The sequence below is a fragment of the Python bivittatus genome, unplaced genomic scaffold (genome assembly GCF_059951505.1).
Source record: "Python bivittatus isolate LINGU-HERP-01145 unplaced genomic scaffold, Pbiv_v1 ctg000190_np1212, whole genome shotgun sequence".
NCBI lineage: Eukaryota > Metazoa > Chordata > Lepidosauria > Squamata > Pythonidae > Python > Python bivittatus.
Genome location: NW_028277042.1, coordinates 2,248,171 through 2,274,246, shown reverse-complemented (window position 1 = coordinate 2,274,246; position 26,076 = coordinate 2,248,171). Strand labels below are relative to the sequence as shown.

The following is a 26,076-nucleotide window of genomic DNA, read 5'->3' as shown; positions in this document are numbered from 1 at the left end:
GATATGCTACACTCTAGAAGTCTGAAAAAATATGTATGGGAGTTAATTGAAGGATTATCTAAGATATTGGCTTCCAAACTACTATCTCTGGATATAGATAAATAGAAGGCTGCGTGTGCTTCTTTTGAATCATTTTCAAGATGTGTGCACAACCCCAATAGTCATGGATAGAGAAACTCCAGGCTATGTAGCCTCAGTTGCTCTTCCTGCCATCTGCTGTGTCCTCTCTGTCTTTTCTTGGTGCCAGTTGATGTATTCTGATGGGCAGCAAAGAACAGATCATTAATTTATTTCTCACAAAGAACACAAAGCTTTCTAGTGTGGGGAGATGCTTCAGGGTAGGAATAAATTGTGGTATATTATAGTTTATTGTCCTTGATATAGCCCCGAATAACAAAATATCTGAACCTAGAATAGGTAGTGATAAGAAATGGAATGTTGGTAATTTTAGCAAATTTTGGGATAAGTAGACAAGGTTTGCAGGTGGGACAGAGAAAATTTTCCATTTTCTGCTAAAGGCAACTAGCGCGTTTAAGGTACAGTGATATGCCACTGTCAAAAATCTGTGATTTGAATATGGAGATGTGGGGGACTTGCTTGTTTGCTTCATTATAATTTAAATTCAGATTGATGGGGTGTGCTTTTTCTTTTGCAGGCCTCCTTTTGGATAACCAATGAGTATCACCAGTGATGATGTCAGAAATTAAACCAACCATTTCCTGTCCATTCCAGTTTTCACAAACTTGTATGATGCAAAGACTACAATTCAACATCCAAAAAACATTGCTTTTAAAACTGTCTAGATGATTGTTGTTGCCTTGGTTGTACTCTATGCAAGCAGAAACCTTTTCCAAGGTTTACGGCTGACCTTTGAACAGCGTATTCCCTGTTTGCTACAAACCTTGGGAGTTAGCAGCATGGGCAATTCCTGTGTTTGTCGAGAAGACAGTGGTGCAGATGAGAGTACAGAATCCAGGAATCACCAGGCTGAGAACAGCAGAATGCCTGTACCTGAAACAAGGAGCCATCAGAGGGACCCAGTACGGCCCCCCCGGCGGGGGCGGGGGCCACATGAACCCAGGAGGAAAAAACATAATGTTGATGTGTTAGTACTTGACACACTGGCAGTAATTCGGACACTAGTAGACAAGTAAGTACCTCTGGAGAGCAGTGAGGCAGTAAATGAATCTGACTTCTCCTATAGGTTCCTCAATTGCTGTCTGAGAAGACCCTAATTTTCCATCAGAGAGCTGCAGCTGTAGACTTAACAGGGGTAAAAATGGGTGAGTTTGTGGCTTCTATAAGCCACATTTTCAGGATGTTGATAGTGAATCACCATATGATAACATTGGAAAATACCTGTTAAGAAGATAGTTTGGGGGAGAGGCACTTATCTGAACCTTGTCTCTGGTATTTGAGGTTATCAGATTTGGAAATTTCCGCTAACTTTCAAGAAAGATTGCATGAATTAGATGCTAGATCAGCCACTTTCAGTCATGCTGATTGGAGAGTTTTGGGAACTGTAATCCAGTGGTTTGGGGAAGCTGTGCGGGTTTCTTTTGGTTCACCTTTATTTTTGAATACTTCCTGAATAATAACTTTTGTATTAATCTTGTAGCCCAACACAACCTGCTATGGGTTCTGCTATGTAGCCTTTCATCAGTCAAGGGTGGCATAACTAAATTGTGAAGAATTAGTACAATATAAAAGTTATTAACAAGCATTAATCACACACATAAGATGTAGTGAAGGAGGCTAAAGCTGGTTCTATTGTCTTTGAAAGCACACATATATTTTTGGCAGAGGAAAGAATGTATAGTACTAATACTTTTAAATGCTCCTGGGATCATTGGTTGATGAAGGATCTCCATAAGCCACATTTTCAGGATGTTGATAGTGAATCACTAGATGATAACATTGGAAAATGCCTGTTAAGAAGCTGTTGCCCACCAGCCTGCTTGCCTGGAACATGGTTTCAGCAGTGTAAGCAAGTGTTTCTGGATTCCTGCCTCTTCCCACATCATGATCATGTGAGATCCTCACTTAACAACCCGCATGTTCCTCACTTAACAATGGCAATGGGGACTCCCATTGCTAAGTGATGTGGTCATGTGACATTGCTCTTTGCAACCACATTGCTTAGCGAGGGAAATTCCGGTCCAAACTATCGTCGTTACCTGAGGACTACCTGTACATTAAATTACATAATTGTTACAACTTTATATAGCTGTTGGGAAAGATGATTGTAGGGAAAGGAGTGGGTGATCCAAGTTGTAGTCTAGATTAATGGAATTAAGAAGAAAAAAGTCCTGAATACATGTTGTGACAGAATACCCTTATTGTAGGACTGTATCAGGTTCTCTTCATTGTGTTTTAATTGGATTCAGTACCACTGCTAAATTATTTCATTGTCCTGTTAGCTTACTTGCAGTTGGGAGTCTTTAAAATTTCTTAATGTTTAGTTTCAGGAAAGCATACACTGTATTTGTTTGGTTTTGCTTATTAATAAATACATAGATGTATCTGTACATTTCCAGAGCCCTTTAAATAAATCTTACTAGACTGTTATGATTTATTTTCTAGGAATGAATGTGAGCACAGAGGGGGTTGGGATAGCAGACAGAAGAGGGGAGGCATATCACAACAAGCAGAATGTTGGAATGAGCAGTGTGATCACTCCTTCAAACTGCATGAGTTTTACATATTGTGGTCAAGAAAGAAATCTTATCTTGCAAGTCATGTATGCTTACAGTCTTGTTTTGTCCTTAAAATCCAAATGTTTCTTTTGTTAAAAACATTGCTCCTTTTGCCAGTTTTGATTATCTTTCTTGTATCTTAAACTCAACAAGAGTATTGACAATTTCCTTCCAAGCTTCCAGTTTCATTATATAGGATATTTTTGCTGCTGTCAAAAGCTCTCATAACTCCTTAGATGATCATTCTTTATCATCCATTCTGGATCTCTTGTACCTTTTCTGGCAAGGGACAGAGCATCTTTTGGTCCCTGGGCATGTTTTGAAGGCATATGATGTTGTAACTTCAATGAATCTAAAATGATCATGCTGGCTGTTATTAGTATAAGGATGTAAGACAGCCAGGCGATCCTGTGTCTCCTTTGAGTTTTATAATTAAAGACAGGCAGAATATCAGTGTCATACCAAACACTTGCTTGCATTGAATTTCTCTGGTGCTCTTCATACAGTCCCTTCATTGGGCTAATTAGTTCTGTTCCTATTTCTATCAGCCTTTTGTTGAAGAAAAAATGAGTCTCCCACTTTTCACAAAATTGTACTGAGCCATCTTTTTGCACATCCTTGGGTAAACAACTATAATAGCTATTCTGGTTTCTCCAGCAATAGCTTGAATGGCAAATCATCTCACTTGGCTCCGATTCTTCTTCCATGGAATCAAATGTCCAGGAGGTTGCCCCGTTTTTATCCTCCAAACAATCCTATCAAGTCAGCTCTGTTAAAGACTAGCAGTTGAACTGTGTTGTCTATTAGATTTCCTCACTGAGTGGAGTTCTGAAACCAGATAACCCTGCTCAGGTCCTGCACTTAAGTTCTTTTGTAAGCTAGTAGTAGAAGTCCTCCATATAGCCACTGAGAAACATAGTGTGATTTGTAGAACTTGTTATGGAACGTGTTACGCAGCTGTGGATTGCTTGCCGCATAAATGCCACTGAGTTATATGTGAGGTAAATGCAAAATAATTCTGTGATTTATCCTGCAACCCTCCAAGGTGACAAAGGATTTCAGGCATTAGGCTTTTCTTCCTTCTGTGGTCGTCTTCATCATCCAGCCTTTCTCACCATCCATCCACATGGATGCCACGATCTGTCAGTGTTTATGTAGTGGTTGCACTTAAGCCCTAATGCAAGGTCATGAGGATTCTCTTGTTTTGGGAATGTAAGGCTTAGCCTGGCCTGCTGTACATCTGTCCTTTTGTAAAAATGTTTGTATATTCTGAGTCAGCCCAAAAGTAATATAAATGCCACATTGGTGTGCTGCATAGTTTCATTTTCCTAAAAGAACGGAATTATTGCAATGATTTTTCAGTTGCTGATTGTTATTAGACGCTCATCTGTGGGAGCATATTATATCTCTCCAAGCATAGTTCAGTGTGTTATTAGTTTGCCTTTAAAACTCTAAGTTGCTTGGGGCCAGGATAACTAAACAAATACCCCTTCCCAAACCAGGTTCTTCTCTCTGTGTGAAACAAGCACCACAAATCTCTCTGGGTTAGTCAGAAGTAAAGTTTTATTGGAAATGTTTGCAAAGGCTGGTGGACTTCGTTGCAAATAAGAAGCCACACCCACATACACACTCTGGCCTAATTATATACATTCCCGATCGCAAGTCCTTCCCCTTTTCCCCATTGGCTAAGGTACTCAGGGTGTACAGTCTTTCTGGCCGCTCTAGGATTTCTCCCTGGTCCCTCCCACCTCATCTATGGTAATTGCTCAAGGTTTCAGCTAATTGCATTATACTGATAAAGATTGCTCCAAATTAATTTGCATTTACATTGTCCCACACAAGGAGACACCTTCCTCTCCATCTGCCACTATTTGATAACCATAACACTTAACACTACTTCCTTATCTCTCACACAGCTGCACTCTTAGCATGCTCAAGTTACTATTTCTTTGTCAATAATAACATATTTTATCCATCTCTCACATCTCTAACAGACTGCTCTCTAAACCAAATAGGCGCTCGGGCAAGCTTGCTAGGAGACGGAAGAAGCTTTCTGTGTTGGTTTAAATATAAAGTAGGAGTTTCCTGACTTTGGGAAGTCTGTTTGATCCCCTTTATCCACTGCTTCTGCCAGCAGAGGCTTTCTTATTTCAGCAGGTGTTTGACTGAAGTGGGTCTTAATGGCTCATCCCTAAGGTTCTTAATTAGTGTGATTGCTTGCCTTGTCATTTTGGGTGTAGAGAGGTAAACTGGATTTTATATTTCAGTTGCTGAATATACAGGGTAGAATCCTTGCAAATGAATAAGTCAGAAATCTAGAAGACATCCCAAGCATCTCTTAAATGAACAATAAAAGTTGTCGGTCATTGGTCACTGGCCTCTGGCATCCAGGGTTAGTGAAAATAGTAATACTGTATGGAGAATCCCTGTCTTGTGCAGTAAGAGATTTCACTTTCTTTTGTTTTTCACTTTGTTTCTCATCTCAGGTTGGGTACTTTGTTTTGATTTTACACTCCTGCCAAGCTGCACAAAGTTGCTGCTTTTAATTGACGGTATATAAAATTCCCTTGGTCCATGCTAGCTACTAGATTTCGCCAAGGTTTAGCTATACTTATCTTTCCAAATTGCATTTAGTCACTTCTTCAACTTCTTCAAGTTCTTCTTCAGCCATACAATTGACTAGGAGAACAATTCCTGCCAATCTGGAAAGCTTCCTGGGTAATCATGAGTAATTCACTTGCTGTCTGCCTAACCTCCCTCTCAGGGTTGTTATAAGGATAAAAGGGAAGATATACATGCTGGTTTAAGCTCCTTGAAGAAAGGATGGGATAAGCATCTGTTGGCTAGTTGAACAGAGTGGACAATGACCATTCTACACATTAGATACAGAACTTTGCCATGAGTTAGAATTACTGTTTTTTCATTTAATATGGGCAGATAGAAGTGTACCAACTCGGGTAATAATTAACAAGGTTTTTTAATCATTTTTTTTTCTTTTAGTGATCAGGAACCTCCTTATTCGATGATGACCTTGCATGAAATGGCAGAAACAGGTATTTCCTTGTCATTGGGTGGCACTTCAGTTGCTCTCTGCTGAAAGAAACTTTTCACTCTGCAAAGAAGTAACAGAGTTTCAGTGTGTGTTTATTATGTGAGGTTGAGACAATTTATAGCAATTATTTAAATGATACCTCTACATTACTTGACAGTGAGCTTGGTAAAATAGTTATTTGTTTAATAAACATACTTGTTTAATCTGGCTAATTTATGAATTATGTTGTTGCAAAAGTCAGCCTGCCAGCTGACTTATTTTGTTTCTACTGTGATCTAGTAACTAGACCTTAAAATCCCCAAAGAAATAGCTATGTACTTTTCATTCAAATTGAAAGGGAAGTTGTTATTAAAAACTAAGGAGGCTTGCAGAAACAGGGAAAATCTCTAGTGTGTAATGATACCTCTAGACTTTTCCCAAGCTCTTGTGCATATTAAGTATTTGATTGCTTGGTGCAGTTACAAAACATCTGAATTATTCTATTGTGATGCTGCTCAGAAAAGCTCAGTTGGAGAAACTGAAAGCAGCTCATAACATTTTGCAAGCTTGGTAGCATATCTTATGGGACATAGTGTTATACCACACACAAACACACGCCTTTATACTCTGCCTTCTTTACCCAGTGCTTTTGCGATCTCCTGTATTGCATGTAACCATTCTAAATTTAAGCTGTTCTTATGGTGTTGAAAACAAAAGAGGAGCTTAAGTTAGGGTAGTCTTCATTAGGTCTTGATCTGCATTGTGCTTTGCAAAATTTCAGTCACTCATTTCTTCTCTTCTTTCTTAGGAAGGAACTAGGGGAAAGGGCCATGTTAAAACAATATCCCTGTGTAAATTGATTACAGCATTTCTTACAGAAACATAGGAGGGTTCAGATTTCCACTTTTATGACTAGCATTCATTGTGACTCAATTTCCTGTATATATCATGGAAAACATGATTGGCTGCCTCTGATTTGCTGAGGGAAGGCTGGAGAAAGAGCATGCTGGGATCTATCTGAGTATGACCTTTGGGTGCACTCCCCTGCACCCTCCCTGCCCCTGCTGCCGTTTCTACCTCCAACTTAGGGTGAAGCATTACATTTTTTATCTTTGACTCCTGCTAAAACATAATGCAGAATTTTTGGCTTTCAGATGAGGTTGAGGAAGACAATGTGTTTGAATTTTGTCTCTGCCTTGCCAAGGGCAGCTCTTAATGTAGGTTCCAGTTCCTCTCAGCTTTCTGGGTGCTTTGGACCAGTCACTCACCCAGCCCAGCCCAACTTCTACCTTACAGGATTATTGTTGTGAGTGAAAAGTAAGAGGAGGGAGCACAATGTAAGTCTCCTTGAGCTCCTGAACAAGAGGATATAAATATAACAAATAAATAAGCTGGCTTCAGCAGAAGGTGGAGATATGCATTCCCACCTCCACCCCAATACAGTAAAGAGCAAAATCTGACCCTATAAGAGTTGTAGAAACTTACTAAGAGAGTCTTGCATGTAATAAGATGCATTGTCTTCAGTGAAGAATGTTGTGCTCCACAACTGATTGTATGTGTCACATATGGAAGGTGTCAAGTTCTGCCTCCAGCACCATTTGCCAAAAGCAACTTGAGTTGCAGAATCTTATGTCTTTGCCTGCATCATTGCTGTGTTCTGTGCAAGTGAGAATTTGCCCTGGCATTTCATTCTGGAATTATGAGTATCTTTCTTGTCTCCAGGGGGCACTAATTTTGTCCTACCATTCCAGTCTGGATCAACAGCCAATTGTTTCATTTTTAACATATGTCTGAGATGATTTGTCCCATTGAATTGCTCAAATGCTGATGAAATCGTGCTTTTGATTAGTGGTATGTCTCTTCATTTCTTTATGTTGAGATATTTGCCTTTCTTATTTGGTTGACAGATGAAGGATGGCTGGAAGTTGTCCAGTCTTTAATAAGAGTTATTCCATTAGAAGACCCCTTGGGACCAGCTGTTATAACTTTACTCTTGGATGAGTGCCCATTACCAACCAAAGTAAGTTAAATATACCGATTGGTCAAATAAATAACTGAATAAATTTATAGCATGTAGCAGCAGCAGTTCTAAGGCAACTTCTGAGTCTGCTTTTTAAAAATGCAGGTCTCAAATGAATAATGATATCTCAGTGTTTTTGAATGGTAGATATTTGTCAGTTTCATACCAAAAGTATATCTTGGATAAAAGTTCAGAAGAAAACCAAAAATCAGTGAATCAAAATATGCATTCTGACAATACCTACAAAATTAACCAGTAGGTACCTTTTTAGTACAATGTGTCATCATCATAATGGTAAATAATTAAAATAATCTTTCAAGTTCTATATTATATTATTAGTTCATTTTTATTCATCTTCAGTCATTAGTTACTTGTCCAAATAGAATAAATATGTAATTTGTGCCTTTTGTAAGGTATTAATTTTTAGACTTTTTGTATCCTCTTGCTATAGACCTTATATCCATAATATTTTTCTCATAATATTAAATAATAGAAAGTGTTCCCAGTCCAATAATAAGAACCTAAGAAAACTTGCTTTCAATTTTATATTGTTTCTCTAACTTTGAAAAGCTGATAATTGTATTATAAAATGGTATAAACATTTATCCTTCTTCTGAAAAAGGAGGAAACCAATTTCAAAAACTTTCTGGAAGTCTCAGATAATCAGAATTCAGTGTGTGATTCCTAATACATGAATATGTAATTTCACAAATTCTGTGTGCGTGTTTGTGTGTGTGTGTGTGTGTTGATATATATAAAAACAAAAACAGTAGAAATTTGAAGCAGCTTCAGAATGGTTACTTTTGCTAATAATGCAATGCTAATTACATTATGTTGTGTTCTCTGTGGATATCTTATCCTTGTGTATATCTCTCATTGCTAATCTCTTGCTTCAGTATCTGAATCCACAATGATACTCAGTATAGTGATAAGGTTAGCAGACATCTTCCAGAATGGTTTGGACTTTCCAAGGTGGAACTTAAGTATATTTGCTTTACAATGCAAATGATTTGTTTTCTTGGAACATAAATATTTCCTTGAAGCATAAATGGGGAAATACGGCTTCTAGTTTTCACATGCTTAACAGTATTTCTCAGCTTCTTTGTCTTGTGATTAATAGTTAAATGGTATGAGCAACCAGTGTTCAGTGTCTTATCACCTGTACTGGAAAGTTGTAAGCAAAATCTCTCCAAAAGAGAAACCTGATATTGTTATTTCAGGGCATACTGTTTCTAACCACTTGGATCAAAGGGTTATTTCAGTTTGTGGCCTGTATGATATAGATAAGTTGCCTCGTGCAGCATCAAGATATGAGCAGAATGGAATGGAATGGAATGTTTCTTTGGGTGTTCTGACATTCAGTGGCATGTTCATTTTCCTGCTTAGGATGCATTGCAGAAGTTGACAGAAATACTAAACTTAAACGGAGCAGTGGCTCTCCAGGATGCCTGTCATCCTGCCAAGCATCGGAATACCACTGCAGTCCTGGGCTGTTTGGCAGAAAAGCTTGCAGGTAAGGAATCTGGGATGCCTTTATGTCTCTTTGGGAGATAATAACCTAGTTCTTTAGGGTTCCTCCACAAGCCACTGCTGTTTCTACATTTTCCAGCTTCAAACTCTCCCAATCTGCAATAAATAAATTGTCTGTAATTAGACATCTATTCACAGAACACCCTTCAGGTGATGTGCCAGTGTTTTAATCTCTTTAAATTAATCTGTAATCTCTAGTGCCATTTGCCAGAATGCAATACAGCTGTTTATGGGTTGTAGGAGTGAGATATTTACATATGTGTCATATCTCTACTGTTCTTCCTTTGAATCCCCCTTACAAGGCAATATGTACAGAGGGGAAGTCTAGAATTTGTTTTGTGGGGAGGAAGGTGGGAAGTCTAGAAACAGAACGTTACAACTAAATTTAACCAACATTTTTAGACTGACAGACAAGATTGGAGCTGTCCGAGATCATGTAAATCACTTTATACCTTGCTCTGTATTCTCCTGTGGTAACTTTCTCATGATACGTATTTAAGACATAATAAAAAAAGATTTTCACAGCTAAATCTCCTTTGTTGCATATTTCTTCGTTCTATAAAACAAGATAACTAGAAGGCAGTGCAGGATCTTAAGCTCTTCTGAAGAGACTTCTAAAACAATGTAAAACAGCAACTTCGATGCACGTGTTTCATTTTTAGTGTTTTTGCAGGCCCTGCAAGTGTAGGTTTACTCAGCCAAGGAATCTTGGAGTATTTACTGCAGAGCTTGGTGAGTACCAAAATAAATCAGTATTCTGAATATTTTGTGTGACCGCTGAAAGGATTTCAATGCCCTGATCTCATTTAGATGTGTCTCATAAAAAAAGAAACCACAGCATGACATCTAGCCATTGCAATTATTTTTCAGTGGCACAGTGAAGGTTGACAGGTTTCATAAAGAAGGAGAGAAGAGCCATAGTTCAGAATCAGCCTGTCTGCTTTAGACACAGACACCTCTCCAGGCCAGTCTCTACAAGGTTACTGCCAAAGTTTTCAAATGCTGCTGCTGATGCAATTAAAAATACTTTTGCTAGCTAGATGGACTAGCAGGTCAGCTCTATAAGGACATACTGAATTTTATTAAGTGAAACAATCACGTAACTACTAACATATTTGCTTGGGGGAAACATGAAAGTCATGCTCACTTGATCCACAATCCCATTTTTGCTTTCTGTGAATTTGCCTTCTATATGTAATTGTAAATACAATTTGTGAGCCGCTCTAGCTTTAGCTGTAGAGCAATATAGAAATATCAGCATTTAAACTGAACAACCTTTTCATCTTTTAAGACAGTTAAGCAACGTGGACTTAAAAACTTAAGGGAAAGTACCCTGTAAAATTATTACTTCAGTGATACTAAAAATATTTGTACATCTACTGCATTCTTTATTTTAACCATGAGATCAACTACACAGAGTCAAGTGCAGCATGGCAATATAAGGATTGCGCACTTAAAATTAAGGAACGGCTGCCTTTTTACTTTCAGCATTAGGATTGGAGTCACAGTTATTTTACGTAAAAATCCATAGCTGATTTTCTTCATTTTATCAGTATAATTTACATGGGGAGTGAGAACCTTATTGTTGTCATTAGGCATGCTAAGATTCAGAAGGGACTATTCAGAATTGTAAAGGCCTCTCCTTCTGCCTTAGCTGGAGGATGGAGAAAGATGGCTAATAATATTATTAGAGTGGGTGGGCCTGGAATTGAAATCTTAAGGCCCCTATTTACTCCTTTAGCCCTTCCCCCAAAGGGAGAAATGTATCTGATTTGGGGTGAAGGAGGTTTGAGTTGGTGCTGACATTCTGGAAGAGGTGCAGAAGAGTGCAAATGGGGTGCTGGGCTGCATGTAACCTGCCTCTGCACAAACTATGATTTGGAAGATGAGGAACTGGCTTCATTACTAGCTCCCTTCTTGCCATTTTAGTCCTCCCTTTTTGGGGGGAGGCGAGGTCCTGTAGCTAGAACTTCTGGCTTTCTTACTTGCTAAACCAGAATAGCTGTCTTTTTTCCTTCAATGTAGGAAAACAGTTTGTATCGATGCCTGAATCTCTGAAGTAAGCCTTCAGGCTATTTTTATTGTGTTAAAGAGTAATTTTTCTTACCTGTACATTGGAAAAATCAGCCAATACTTGTTTTTGAAGACAACTTTGGGGAATACTGAATCCAATAATTCCCTTTTTTTATCTTAGGAGTTCCAGTCCCATCCAACAGTCATGCTTTTTGCACTAATAGCCCTGGAGAAGTTTGCACAAACAAGTAAGTATGCTCATTTGAAACGCAGAGTTAAAAACAAAACAGATCCCAAGAGTCTACGTGGGATATTTTAGTTATTTATTAGTTAGTTATTAGATATTTAGTTATTTAGTTATTTGGAGCATTTATACAGCTGCCCAAATCAAGCAGCGTGACTTTGGGTGGCATACAAATAAACAACAACACAAAAGGAAACAGCATATACCATTAAAAACCAACCAAAGCAATAACAGGGCAACCAGAACTAAAACACACTACAGAGAGTCATCCAGAGAGCCAGTTTAGTGTAGTAATTAAGGCTTCAGGCTAGAAAATGGGAAACCGAGTTCTAGTCCTGCCTTAGGCATGAAGCCAGCTGAGTGACCTTGGGCCAATTATTCTCTTTCTGCCCTAGGAAGTAGGCAGTGGCAAACCACTTTTGAAGTCTTGCCAGAAAAACAGGGACTAGTCCAGGCAGTCACCAGGAGTCAACACTGACTTGAAGGCACCAAAAAAAAAAAAAAAAAAACTCATCCAGTTGGGTCATCCTGACCCAAAGGCCTGGGGAAAGAGCCAGCCCTCAACTGCCTTTCTGAAATTCTGCAGGAACTGGATTTACCCCTTTCTTCTAAAATCCTACCTGGTTGTGGTAGAGAGTGTCAGTATCATCAGTATTCTAAGCAAGGGGGGGCCGCTCGCAGTTTGTGTGGGTGCCAAGATCCCCTTCCTGCTGTTTCTTTCACACCACTGGAGAAAGCGGGAAGGTTTGTTGAATCGGAGTATGAGCTTTGAGTCCTCAGCCACTGCTACATGTGACCTTCAGAGGGCAAAGAATCATGACAAATGTTGCCATCCGTTAGGACCTTTATGGTATATTTTCTGTCAGTTGTGGATTTCTTCCCCAAATTTCAAAGCTGCAAGGGGCCCTAGTTCATTGTCAGGAAATGGGGCAGAACTGTTGTGCTTCTGGCATTACCTTCATGGCCCGCATTCAAGCATTTGCAGATCCCAAAGGAGAAACGGACAGTAAAATCAAGATGCCACTGAGCTGAACTCAACTCCTGGGGATTGGAGCTCCTGGGCAGCTGGGGTAGTTTTCTTGGCCTCTGGGATGCCCTTGACCCTGTTTATCTGCCAGGTGCTACTGGCTACTGAGGCTTTAATGGATGGTGGAGTTTGTATAGTATGAGAAGGAGGAATATGGAAAAGAAGGAAAAAAGCACAAAACCCCTTTTCTTCTTGGAAATGTTCGGTCTTTCTCTAATGGCCAACTGCCTGTCACTAAGTCCTCTAGTGTTGCTGAGTTTCTTCTCTGATAAAACTTTCCAAGTTTTGAAAGCTGTTTACTGTGAAATGTTTAAGCATTTCCTTTTTTGTTGCCCCGCTTTTTTCATAATTGTAAACACATTCCAACTATAGGTGAGAATAAAATGACAGTTTCTGATACCTGCATCAGCGATCAGCTTGTTTTGTTAGAGAAATGGACCAATAATCCAGACTACTTAAAGCGCCAAGTTGGATTCTGTGCCCAGTGGAGTTTAGACAATTTATGTAAGTAACAGTGTTTTTCTACTGTAAAATGATCTGTGTTCGAAAACAACATGGTTATTAGCATGTCTAGTGTTTGCAGCAAAAAATAACAACCCTTAAAACTAACACATTAGATTTATAAAATAAGCTTTCATATCCATTTCACCAAATGCTTGAAGTGTAATTCCTGAGTGGTGTATGTGTGTTGCACATGCACTTACATGTGTTAGATGGGGCAGGAGGAGAGGAGAGGAAAACTGAGCAGATGCAGCCATTGATATTTATCTTAATTAGTCTGTCCATTCAGAACACAATTTATGGCGAAACACAGATATTCTTGTTTATACTGTAATAAAAGTGTATCTTTGTTGAAGACAAAACCCTGGTATTAAAACCCTTGATGAATTGTAGTTCTGGATTTTCTGGTTGAAACTGTCTTTGTAGTTCTTCTGTACAAGAATGGCCATTGTAAGGGCCAGCTAGAGAACACTACTATAGAATGGAATAATCTTCTAAGTCACTGATTTAAAGTCATCAGACTTTAGTTCTGATGCATCTGGGCTGTGCTTCAGATAAAAGGCTGTCATAATAGCCGGATCAGTGTTTAAGGGCTACATTGTCCATGTTTTACACTTAAGCAAGGAAGAGGATGGGTGGCAGGGGAGAACAATCCACAGAATGAGAGCCAGGGTGGAATAGTGCGTGAAGGTGTTGGACTAGGAGCAGGGAGATCCATCCTCACCCATGGAAGCTCTCAGAGCGACTTTAGGCCATTCCCACTCTCTAAGCCTTAGAGCAGTAGCGAAGGTGCTGGACTAGAAGCAGGGAGACCCAGATTCTAGGCCCCCCACAGCCACAGAAGGGGGCAGTCATTCTCTCAACCCACCTCAGAGGATTCTTACTGTAGGACCCCTTATGGACTTTTTGCTGAAAAAAGAGAAAAACGAACTTGTGATTTATGGGTTTGAAGATTAGACAGGGCAGCTTATGGAAAGAAGGAAATTATGATGTAACCTTAGAGAGGGTAAAATATAAACACTTTTGTAACTGCTGTTGAGAAGATTGGAAGCTGCTTCTTTATACTCTTTTCTATTTCTTTTTCTATTTTTTTTCTCACTATGCACTATTTTTCTTTTATCTACTCTATTTTTTTTAATATCCATATGGTTTTTATCTTGTTAAAAAAATTTTTTAATAAAGATTATATCCAAAAAAAAGGATTCTTCTTATGGGGAAAAGAGTAGGAAGAACTGCTGTATATACCACTTTGCTGTTTTGAATGAAAGGTGCAATACAAATCCAATAAATAAATAAACATTTCATGTACAAATTTTACAGGCAGGGACCTAGAAAGCATGTTTGATCTGCTTTCTTGATTGAATAAATACATTTTTAGAATCGGTTGTTTGAATGTTTCCTGGATAAAACAGTATTTTCTGCATGAGCAGTGTAGCAATAGAAGGAGCCTTGCTGCAGCTGAACCACTGAACCTGGACCTGATACAGTTTAGAGGCATATTTTCCAAAATCTCTGTATAACCAGCAAAAAAATTGAATCTGGGTGCTCTTCTGAAACATTTGGTTTTCTTTTGTAAAAAATTGGCTTTAAGACTGTCCAAGACTGTCAGAGGCACTTTTCACAGAGGGAGGTAAGTAAGGCATACACAGAGAAATTATGACCCAAGCAGAAGTAAGGCAACATACTGGTGGAAACGTACTCGTTGAATATCTTTTTAAAGATTGGCTTTATTTAGCCTTCCCTTTAGGAAATTAGCAGGAAACTGGCCTCTTTCTCAAGTTGTCATGAATGCAAACCCACTCATCCAGTGGAAGTGGGAGATGTTAGCAGGAGTAGTTAGGGGACGTCCACAGAACCATGTTGTTTGGGCAAACTTATGAAGCAAGCCTACAGTGGTATGTTTCTTTTACCATTGATTTCTTCTTTCATTGCTCCTTTCTGTGGTCTAGAATTTAGTTTATGGACATCTGAAAATAAAGTGCCTTTTAATCTTCATGTCTATAAAGATAAGACTCACTTGGATCAGCTGCAGTAGCCCCACTTGCTATGGAAGTTGAGTCATGAGGGCATGTAAAGTCCTGCACTGAAAGAGCTGCATTGACTTTCAGAACATTTCTGGCTGAGTCCTAAAGGGTGGTCTAACCTTTTTCAAGCCTTGCATGGCCTGACTGCAGGCCTGAAGTATATCACCTCCTTCCTCAGCCTTTCTGGCTCTGCAGTCATTGAGTGGCACTTGGTCCTCCATGGAGATTTAGCCAAACCATTTAATATTTCTGATAACTTAATTAAATTAATTCTCTTCAGCTGCATTTCTCCACTTGCTCTGTTTCATCCAAAAGTTTCATTGATGTGGTACTGCTACTGTGAATTTTAATTCTTTTAAATCCATATTGCATCTATACTTAATGTGTGTTATTCTCTTGGTTAGAGACCTAATATACTATTGGTGGGGTAATTTTTGTGGCATTATATAAATTGGGAAAATAAATGAATAGAAAGGATGTTTTGTTGTAGAGTATAATCTATCAGGATTATCCATTGCGAAAGCGGGGGGAGGCATGTAAGTTAGCACATTTTTCCCATTTCTGCAAGTGTCTTATTTTAGTACCTGTACTGGCATTAGCTGTAGATCCAGTTCTCCATTGTTGGTAATTCCAATAAAAATGGCAGATACAATTTACACTATGTTAATCAAGTGTGTTAATGAAATGTGCCTGGATTTATATATTTTAACTGGTAAATAGTTGAGTTTTTTGATTGGAGATGTTTTAATTGGATATTCTAAACTATTCGTTTACCCTGTGAGCTAGATTCTCTAGGCTCTGTGTGCATATGTGTGTGTGTGTGTGTGTATTGAGTAATATAAAAAAAAAAAAAAGACAAACTGGTTTGAGACCCAGCTCAGGAGGGGAAAGGATACAACACTGACATCAGTGTTAATTGCCCTGCTTGGAATGCAGATGGTATTACATAATCTAATTCATTTCTAAAGCAAATACCAACATTCAGAAGATGAAGTCCTTCACTCATGAGAATCCATTTAAATTGAATTTCTTAATTGGTGAATTAAGAGCAATCTCTTGCCACCATCTAAATGTATCTAGTATTAATTGAATGTGTAAGCTTGCTAGGAGCAAAAATCCACTGGTTTTGTTATAGCCTGTCTCTAGTTTAATAGGGGAGCTAAGCCTCCTGGAGAAATACCAACTACAGCATCCCTGGCCAATGTTTATACCCAGAGCTGTTACTCTTAAATTCAATATATAGTTGCATTTTGGAGAACAAGCATGTATATTACTGTCTTGTGTGTTGCTGCTTGTGGGCTCCTCCTTGGCTGCTTCTGATGGGGGTGAGAATGGATCTTCCCTCAGCTTGGTTAGAGACATATAAAAATCATAGTCCCTGGTTTGTTCTTCTTTTGACATGCTAGAACTGTACGGCAAGCTAATGATTCCAGTTTGTTTAAAAAACAAAAAACAAAAAACAGGGATTCCCATTTCCACTTAATATTAAACAAAGCACAGATGAAGCAGTTAGGCCTTGCTTAATTGCTTTCACTGGCAGGAGAAGACAAGCAGCAAACGTTTACCATGTGGACTCATTCCTGTTAAGCCCAAATTCTAAAGAATTCAGTCTTTGAATGCCTGTCATTTGGAGGGGTAGGTGCTTACTCAGAAAGTACTTGATCTATATTTGATTCATTTTTAAGCGCTGGATTTGGGCAGCTGAATTCAGTTTGCTAGATCAGTGTTTCTACATATCTACATTGCTGTAGCAACCTTTATAACCTTTTCTCTTTTTTTCTGCAGTTTTGAAAGAAGGTAGACAGTTTACGTATGAGAAAGTTGACTTGACCAATATTAAGGCCATGCTGAACAGTAACGATGTCAGTGAATATCTGAAGATCTCGCCACATGGGTTGGAGGTAGCTTTGTGTGTGTGTGTGTGTGTGTGTGTGTGTGTATTAATTATGAGGTACTGTTATGTGCTCTCCATTCCCCTGAATAGCAAGGAGGTCTCACCTATCTGGGAGTGAGTTCCTTTGAACTAAAAGACATACTGTATATTTTAATTATTTTGCTTCTAATTCAAATCAAACAGCATTTTTTTAAAAAATAAGATTTCTTTACAATTAATGGAGGAAAGTGCAAACTATAAAGGCATGCTTAGTAAGATCTGTAGCTCTATGGAGACAATACATTACATTATCCTTTATTGAATGTCTCACCACATGGATCTTAGCTTGAGAAAGGGAGGTGGGACTTCTTTATTAATAAGTGCTTGGAGATGTAGGCATATAGTGATGACAGACTTCAGTGACGTCATGTCGCATCAAACCCACCATCCTGTTTTAGAACAGACTGAGTCAGGATTTTTCCTCATTGTTTAAAAATTGATTGAAGGCTTTCATTCAGGATCTGATATATAGATCACTGAGTCAAACCAAACTCCTATTCAGGAGTTTGTTTCCCCAAAAGTCAGAGTATAGTGTATTGCTTATGGTCTTGAACCCAGGTTTCTCTGATCCTAGTCCAAATCCACTCTCAGCCAGGCACTAACTCTCTTCTCAACCTGTGATGGTTATATGGAAAAATTTGAGGAGGGAAAGTTATGTACACTGCTTTGAGGTCCTTAGAATAAAGGTGGCATAAACATCAACAGAGAAAATGAATAATAAAATCTGATATGTGAAATCCACAAATGTGGCAGCAAATGGTGGTGAGAGGTTTATTTCCTCTGATCCTAAGGGCAAATTAGAGCTGTCTCTCAACTTGCTTCTCTTCTTGCAGACTTTTCATTACCAGGCTAGGTAACATCATCAGTGCGTTAGTAATGAAAGGTCTGCGGGAAGAGAAGCAATATCTCAGAGCAATAAGAACCCAGCAATTCAACTCTGGGCTACATCTGTTCTCCACTGTGGCAAAGTATAGCATCATGCCTCACTGACATTGATCGTTTTATGCCCCAGGATTTGATTATTTTATTTTAGTTTTTCATTTAAATCGCTTAAATCTGTCTGAGCAGGCCAGACATCTTAGGGAAGCATGTGCCACAGTTTGTCTGTGAGCTCACTGTGTGATGAATGGTATCCTTTTTGGTGGGATCTTGAATTTCCTGTCATAGAGCTATCCTTGACAACCCTGTGTAGGGCTATGCTGAGCTTTGGATTTGATTCCAGGAAAGCAGTTTGGAGTATGAGGGGCCCTAAAGTAGCTCCTGCCTGCTATTCTTGAAAGCAGCTGTGTCGTTTTCTGGGATCATGTGGCAGCAATCCAAACCACTGACAGTCCTATGGCCAACTTCTAGTATTATGAGAGGGAGGAGTTCTGTCTATTTTCTCCATATCACACAATGTCCCCTGGTACTCACATTTTTCTTACTTATTTTCGGGTGAATATGTGGAATATAAATGTGAGAAATTAAGCCTCCCTGCACAACAGTTCATAGACTCTGACATTTGATTCCTAGGGAACAGTAGATAATAGTACACACACACACACACACACACATCCTACACACACATTAAAACCCAGTGTCCACTCTAGAAATTGCCAGATGTTTCTGTTAAAATTGAAAATGGCAGTTTTTCAGATACAGGTAGTCCTCAATTAACCACCACAGTTGGGACCAGCAACTCCATTGCTAAGTGACGCAGTCATTAAGCAAGATATCACATGGCCATGACTTGCAGTTTTACTGCCTGCTTCCCCATTGACTGATTGTAGGAATCCAGCTGTGAAGCATGCAAATAGTCACATGACTGTGGGATGCTGTGACAGTCATAAATGCCCGCTGGTTGCGAAGCATCTGAATCTCAATCATGTGACTGTGGGAATCCTACGGAGGTCATAAGTTGCAAGGACCGGTCATAAAGTTGCTTTTTCAGCACCGGTGTAACTTCAGGCGGTTGCTAAACAGGGCAGTCGTTAAGAGTTGTAGTTCCCAACAAATATGGGGTTAACAGGTTGGGAAGCTGAGCACTTTAATGTGCCCTTCTGTGCTCCCCATTGTGTAATGTTTGCATGTGGACCTTACATGATTATTTTTTGTTTGCTAGGCCCGATGTGATGCTTCATCTTTTGAAAGTGTCCGATGTACCTTCTGTGTAGACTCTGGAGCTTGGTACTATGAAGTCACAGTCATTACTTCTGGAGTGATGCAGATAGGATGGGCTACTAAAGAAAGCAAGTTTCTCAATCATGTAAGTGCTACTTTTTCCAGTGGGAATCTGTCTACCAAATTGAGCTGGCACCAGACAATTTTCCCTGTCCTCTCACAACCTCACCCCATCCCTAAAGGTTTGGCTTGGAAGCAACTGGGAGATGGATAGGACATTGTATTATTTGTAGCTTGTTTGCTGAGCCACCTGCCTTAGCAATATTTCCCTGGATCTTGCTGTACTGAGGTATTTGTAGAAGCCAAGTTATCTCTGGCTTAGAAACATAGGAAGTATCTTCTGTTGTTCGTCAATCTAGCCAGTTTTGCTTGTGCTGATGAAGGATAGCTGTTCAGCAATGACTTTTTCCAGCATTATTTGAAGGTGCTAGAAGTTGAATGTGGGATCATCTGCATGCAATCCAGGTGCGCTGCCTCAGAGCTAAGGCGCCCACCATTTAGTTTAAATGCCCCTTAAGTCAGTGAACAACTTATTCATGAAAGCAGAAAATCTTAACTGATCTGCAACTTATGAGCTGCTACATCCAATTAAAATAATTGTCATTATTCTAAAGGTATCCTTGAAGGGGGTTTCAGCCATTAAGAGATTTGCTTGCCCCTGTATTTGGGAGGATCCATACAAAAACATGCTCAAATCACAGTTTTCAAAAGGCAAAATGATACATCTAGATTGCCTCCGAAATCTACTCCCAGGGCTTTCCCGTAACTTGCATCTTTTACCCAAAGCAGAGATGGTGGCAGCATCTCGAAGGGGGAACAGTGAGTCATCCACCCTGCTGATGCTGCTCTTCAGGCCAGCTGATGGCCACTCATAAGTGGGGAGAGCTCTGGACAGGGGCCTGGGAAATAGGAGTTCAGACCCCTGTTCATCCTCCAGGCTCATTTGGTGACCTTCAGCTTTTCAGTTTCTCTCAACTTAATCTTCATGTTGCAGCAGGGATGATCAAGACATGATTCTCTTGCCCTAGTTGTACTCCAATAATTGCTTACTGCAGCTCTGCTGGGGGTGACTAATGGGCAGTGGAGTAGATGGACTTGTTGCCCATGACTTCTTTACAGGGTTGTTCTGTGAAAACAGGTTCATGAGTGCCTCCTCCCAGCAACTTGGAGAAAGAACAGGGTTCAATTGTACTATGCAGAATTTTGATAACACTTAAGGTTGGGAACATGAGGGCTTTGCAGTGAAATGGTTTTATTTAGCCATCTTTTCTCTTATGACCCCTTCTGACAAATATCTTAGATTTTTAGACCTATCCTTTTATGCTTTGACCCTTAGAATAAGTAAGGAAATCTTTGGGGAAATTTCACTCAATGAGATCAGAAAACTGACGTCTGCATTGTACTTCAGATTCTCCTGACTATTAGCCAAATAATTTAATTGTGTAGTCAGAGTATGGCATGCCCTTTAAATTCTTAAGAAGAGGTGCTTAAATATTGATTTTAAGAAAAAAAAAAAAAAAAAGGATTGGAAAAACCCTTGAAGTGGATAAGCTGCCTGGGTCAAATTCAGAGAATGATGGCAAGAATTACTGTATAGACATTGAAGGTATTTAAATTCAGAATAGATAGCAATGAAAGCCCATAGAGGAATGATATACAGTAAGAGAGATCCTTTTTTCCTAAAGTTGCTGATGTATTTGCTTTTAATGTAGGTCAGAAATTACTTCTATTGTATTGTTTGGATCCATATTGAGGGAATTAAACAGCATTCGAAATATAGAACATTTAAGAGACTAAAAAGCAAGAGAGGCTGGGCTGAAATGAAAATAAAACTCAGGGAGGAGGGCAGAGAACCAAACAAAAAGTGGAAATCCTGATCTTTGATTATGGAATTCCATCCTTGTGCATAAATCGCATCAGATCACACCACTGGGGAGCCTCACTCAATGAGAGAATGGTAGAAACTGTAGATAGTAAACGCAAGAAGTCATTGCAAGTCCACTGTGGTGAGAGAAGGTCTGTGAACTCTTCAGAACTATCCATAAACCTGCAGTACCATGACCTACAGTATGATCTGAACTTCATCTTAGTCCTATTAATAGAGATAGATTTGGGTTAAATAAATAACACAGAAAATAGTATACCATGACATGTCTTTATTGAGGAGCCTGAATCACTATTTTCCATCCTGCATTGAGGAAAGTAGGTGAACCTTTAGATTTAGTGACCCGTGGCACCTCTTTTAGCAGCAGTGACTTCAAGCAATCATTTCAGTACATTCCATCCCACATAATAGCTTGGAGGAACTTTGGCCCATTCCTCATTACAGAGCTGCTTCAACTCACTGATATATTAGGGTTGTCTGCAGGAATTGCTCACAGTGAATCATGCCACAACATTTAAATTGGGGTGATTTTGGAAAACATGAAATTTCTTCCACTTCAACCATTCTCTTATAGAATTACATGTATGTTTAAGATCATTCTCAAGCTGCATGACTCACATTCATTTCAGTTTCAGCCCACAGGCAGATATTCTGGTATTCTTCTGCAGAATTTGGTGGTACAATCCAGATTCCACTGTTCTTTCAATGATTGCAAGCCATTGTGGTCCTGAGGCTGCAAAGCAGCCCAAGCTGTGATGCTCCCACCACCATGCTTCACAGTTGGGATAAGATTCTTCCCTTGGAATGCCATGATTCTTTTTCTCCAAATATCATGTTTCTCAGTGCCAGAAAAATCCATTCATCCCTCTACAAATCATTATTCCAGTAACCCGCTGAATATGCAGCATGCTTTCTGGAGAACAGTGGCTTCCTCCTAGCCTAGTTATCTTCCCATGCTCTTGCTTGGTGTTTTCTTTATGGTGGATTCAGGAACATAGAGATCAGGCAATGCAAGAAAGGCCTGTAGGCCCTTTATTTACCCTGGAGTTCTTTGTAACGTCCCAGAGTATGGAATGCCCTGCTCCTGGGATATTTTTGTTGTTGTTGTTGCTGTTGTGTTTTAAACTAACAGGTTCCATTCTTGGATTGAGCGACAGTGATGCCACATTCACATAGCGGATTGCACACTATCCTCTGGCAGGAGTTTTATAGCCCTTTCCAGCTTCATGGCCATCCACAGTCCTTTTTCTGAGGTCTGCAAACATCACTCTTGATTGGGACATGATTCACTTCTGCAAACCTGTATTGTGAAGAGCAGACTCCAGTGGGGTGTGTGTGTGTGTGTTTAATAGGAGAGGGCATGCTCCGACTACATTTGATTGTCGTCTTATTGATTAGAACCTCTGACTCAGCTTAAGAGAGCTGATTATCCTAGGCCTTGGTGCAATTTTTCTACCAAAGTCAGTGAACGTTAGTTCTGTGTGTTCCATAAAGACATGACACAGTGCACTGTTTGAGGTGTTTTTCTGTTGAACTGGAATCTCTTCAATGGAAGGACTAGATGAAGCTCTGATCACATTGTAGGGCACAGGAATGCAGGTTTACAGAGAGTTCTAAAGGGTTCATACGTTTTCTCTCAACGCTATATGTCCAGCATGGTGAAACAGGTATTCAGATCTGAATTCTCGTCAAACATCAGCACTTCAAGATAGGCCACGTTAGGAAACAGACAGCATACTGGAACTGTTGTTTTTGGGTGTAATAACAGAATCTTGAAAGCCTGCCAGAGTTTGCCTCTGTCCCCTCTTATACCAAAGAGAATCAAGGTGGGGTCATCTTGAGTCTCTTTCTCACCCTCCCTCCTTTCCCAGGACTGAACTGTTGTTTCTCCTTTATTATCTCTTAATGATTCTGCTAACAGTTCTTGCCTTCATTTCTTTGTCAGTGTTGTCTCTGCCGTCCTCTACAAAAACCTAGGATCCACAAAAACTTGATCCAATTTCATGAGAGTAAGGATTAGAAAAGAAGTCCACTGAGATGCAGCCAGTTTTCTATCACTAGAGGTTTGCCTCTTGATCAGAAGTTCCAGGTGTTTTGTTTTTTAATGAAGTGGTTCCACAGCCTGCAATAGTTTGAAACTCCCTGCTCTACACTAACTGGGGCTCCCATGTGCTAGAAAGGAATGTATTAACCCCCTTATAGGTCCACAGTAATGCAAAACAGTTGTTAAAATTCACTTTAAAGAAGAACAAAGATTTTCAAGAAAATGAATGCTGTATTTTTTTATTTCCTGAAGGAAGGTTATGGTATCGGGGATGATGAATACTCCTGTGCTTATGACGGCTGCCGGCAGCTGATCTGGTATAATGCCAGAAGTAAACCACATTCCCACCCATGCTGGAAGGAAGGTATTATATTGTCCCACTTGTCTTCTCTTTGCTGAAGTTGTGTCACATTGCAGATGGACGTGATTCGTTTTCTGTTATCTCATTCCTGTTGAATGCTAGGAAAACCTTCATACCAGTGAGAGCAGGTCAGCCGTGGAATACTGGCGCCCTTTTGCTTGAGGTGTTCAGGCAGAAGGTGGATTTTTCAGGGATGCTTTAATTTGCATTGCTGCATTGAGCAAAGGAGTTGGGCTCAGTGGCCCCTTCCTGTTTGTGATTCTAACAGACAGACATAAAAACGGAAGAGAAATGTCATTGCTAAAATAGATTTTTGAACAATGGAGCTAGATACCTGCAGCTGGAGGAGTCTCACTCCCCAGTAATTTTTTATGGGGATGTCTGTACACCTGTTTCCTGTCCTCATTATTGATTCAGTGCTTCCGCAGTGATCTTGGGAGTTCAGGAAGCGTTCCTCCATGAAAACAAAGTAAATTGCAAATACTGTAGCTAATCAGTAGGCTAATGTTTGGTAGGCAGAATAAATAATAAAATCAATAGATTGTGTGTTGTGAAGACGGCAGTGGACTTTGCAGCAAGCCTGAATTTTTCAGGCATTCATTTATGGCACTGCTGTGTTTGATGAACATCACATTTATGAGAATCATACTTCTGTTAATATATTGAACAGAAGTTCCATATTGAGGGGAATTTTTGTAGTATCACTCCATACTACAAATTGCAAATAGTTTGGCTTTAAAAAGAGAACAATCCTGCAGTCAAACTGTGTAACTTTTTAAATCCTTTTTTTAATGTGCTGAAATGCCCTTGATGACAATTTAATGCTGCTAGTAATTAGTAAATCATAGTTGGCATATCAGGAGCCAGTCTCAGAAATGGGTTCTTTCTTTCCCTCTCTTATATATGAATTTTTATCCCTCCCCCTCCCATGCCACTTTAAAGATAGTTTAGAGTAACTGATGTCAATTCTGGTGCTAATTTAGCTTTGTATCTTAACCAGGGTTTGAAGCAGACTTAGAAATCCTGGTTGAGATAGGACCTGGTATTGGTAACCTTGCTTAGTTTAGATGGAATAAATATAGTGGGGCAAAAAAGTATTTAGTCAGCCACCAATTGTGCAAGTTCTCCCACTTAAAAAGATGAGAGAGGCCTGTAATTTTCATCATAGGTATACCTCAACTATGAGAGACAAAATGGGGGGGATCCAGAAAATCACATTGTCTGATTTTTAAAGAATTTATTTGCAAATCATGGTGGAAAATAAGTATTTGGTCAATATCAAAAGTTCATCTCAATACTTTGTTATATATCCTTTGTTGGCAATGACAGAGGTCAAACTTTTTCTGTAAGTCTTCACAAGGTTTTCACACACTGTTGCTGGTATTTTGGCCCATTCCTCCATGCAGATCTCCTCTAGAGCAGTGATGTTTTGGGGGTGTCGCTGGGCAACACGGACTTTCAACTCCCTCCAAAGGTTTTCCATGGGGTTGAGATCTGGAGACTGGCTAGGCCACTCCAGGACCTTGAAATGCTTCTTACGAAGCCACTTCTTCGTTGCCCGGGTGGTGTGTTTGGGATCATTGTCATGCTGAAAGACCCAGCCACGTTTCATCTTCAATGCCCTTGCTGATGGAAGGAGGTGTTCACTCAAAATCTCACGATACATGGCCCCATTCATTCTTTCCTTTACACAGATCAGTCATCCTGGTCCCTTTGCAGAAAAACAGCCCCAAAGCATGATGTTTCCACCCCCATGCTTCACAGTAGGTATGGTGTTCTTTGGACGCAACTCAGCATTCTCTCTCCTCCAAACACGAGGAGTTGAGTTTAGACCAAAACGTTCTACTTTGGTTTCATCTGACCATATGACATTCTCCCAGTCCTCTTCTGGATCATCCAAATGCTCTCTAGCAAACTTCAGACGGGCCCAGACATGTACTGGCTTAAGCAGGGGGACACATCTGGCACTGCAGGATTTGAGTCCCTGGCGGCATAGTGTGTTACTGATGGTAGCCTTTGTTACTTTGGTCCCAGCTCTCTGCAGGTCATTCACTAGGTCCCCCCGTGTGGTTCTGGGATTTTTGCTCACCGTTCTTGTGATCATTTTGACCCCACAGGGTGAGATCTTACATGGAGCCCCAGATCAAGGGAGATTATCAGTGGTCTTGTATGTCTTCTATTTTCTAATTATTACTCGCACAGTTGATTTCTTCACACCAAGCTGCTTGCCTATTGCAGATTCAGTCTTCCCAGACTGGTGCAGGTCTACAATTTTGTTTCTGGTGTCCTTCGACAGCTCTTTGGTCTTGGCCATAGTGGAGTTTGGAGTGTGACTGTTTGAGGTTGTGGACAGGTGTCTTTTATACTGATAACAAGGTCAAACAGGTGCCATTACTACAGGTAACAAGTGGAGGATAGAGGAGCCTCTTAAAGAAGTAGTTACAGGTCTGTGAGAGCCAGACGTCTTGCTTGTTTGTAGGTGACCAAATACTTATTTTCCACCATGATTTGCAAATAAATTCTTTAAAAATCAGACAATGTGATTTTCTGGATTTATCCCCCCATTTTGTCTCTCATAGTTGAGGTATACCTATGATGAAAATTACA

At 39.7% G+C, this 26,076-nt stretch overlaps 1 protein-coding gene across 1 annotated transcript in view; it reads left to right on the top strand.

The window, feature by feature from the left end:
• The window catches only part of RSPRY1 (ring finger and SPRY domain containing 1), a 40,500-nt gene that overhangs the window by 6,975 nt on the left and 7,449 nt on the right, over positions 1-26,076 (top strand). Inside the window, exons 2-11 of the mRNA XM_007437580.4 lie at positions 656-1,150; positions 5,697-5,749; positions 7,635-7,747; positions 9,134-9,260; positions 9,951-10,009; positions 11,472-11,538; positions 12,934-13,065; positions 16,872-16,987; positions 19,121-19,264; positions 23,361-23,472. Coding sequence (XP_007437642.1) covers positions 804-1,150; positions 5,697-5,749; positions 7,635-7,747; positions 9,134-9,260; positions 9,951-10,009; positions 11,472-11,538; positions 12,934-13,065; positions 16,872-16,987; positions 19,121-19,264; positions 23,361-23,472 — 1,270 coding nt within the window. The 5' untranslated portion in view covers positions 656-803. The remainder of the gene's footprint in view (positions 1-655; positions 1,151-5,696; positions 5,750-7,634; positions 7,748-9,133; positions 9,261-9,950; positions 10,010-11,471; positions 11,539-12,933; positions 13,066-16,871; positions 16,988-19,120; positions 19,265-23,360; positions 23,473-26,076) is intronic.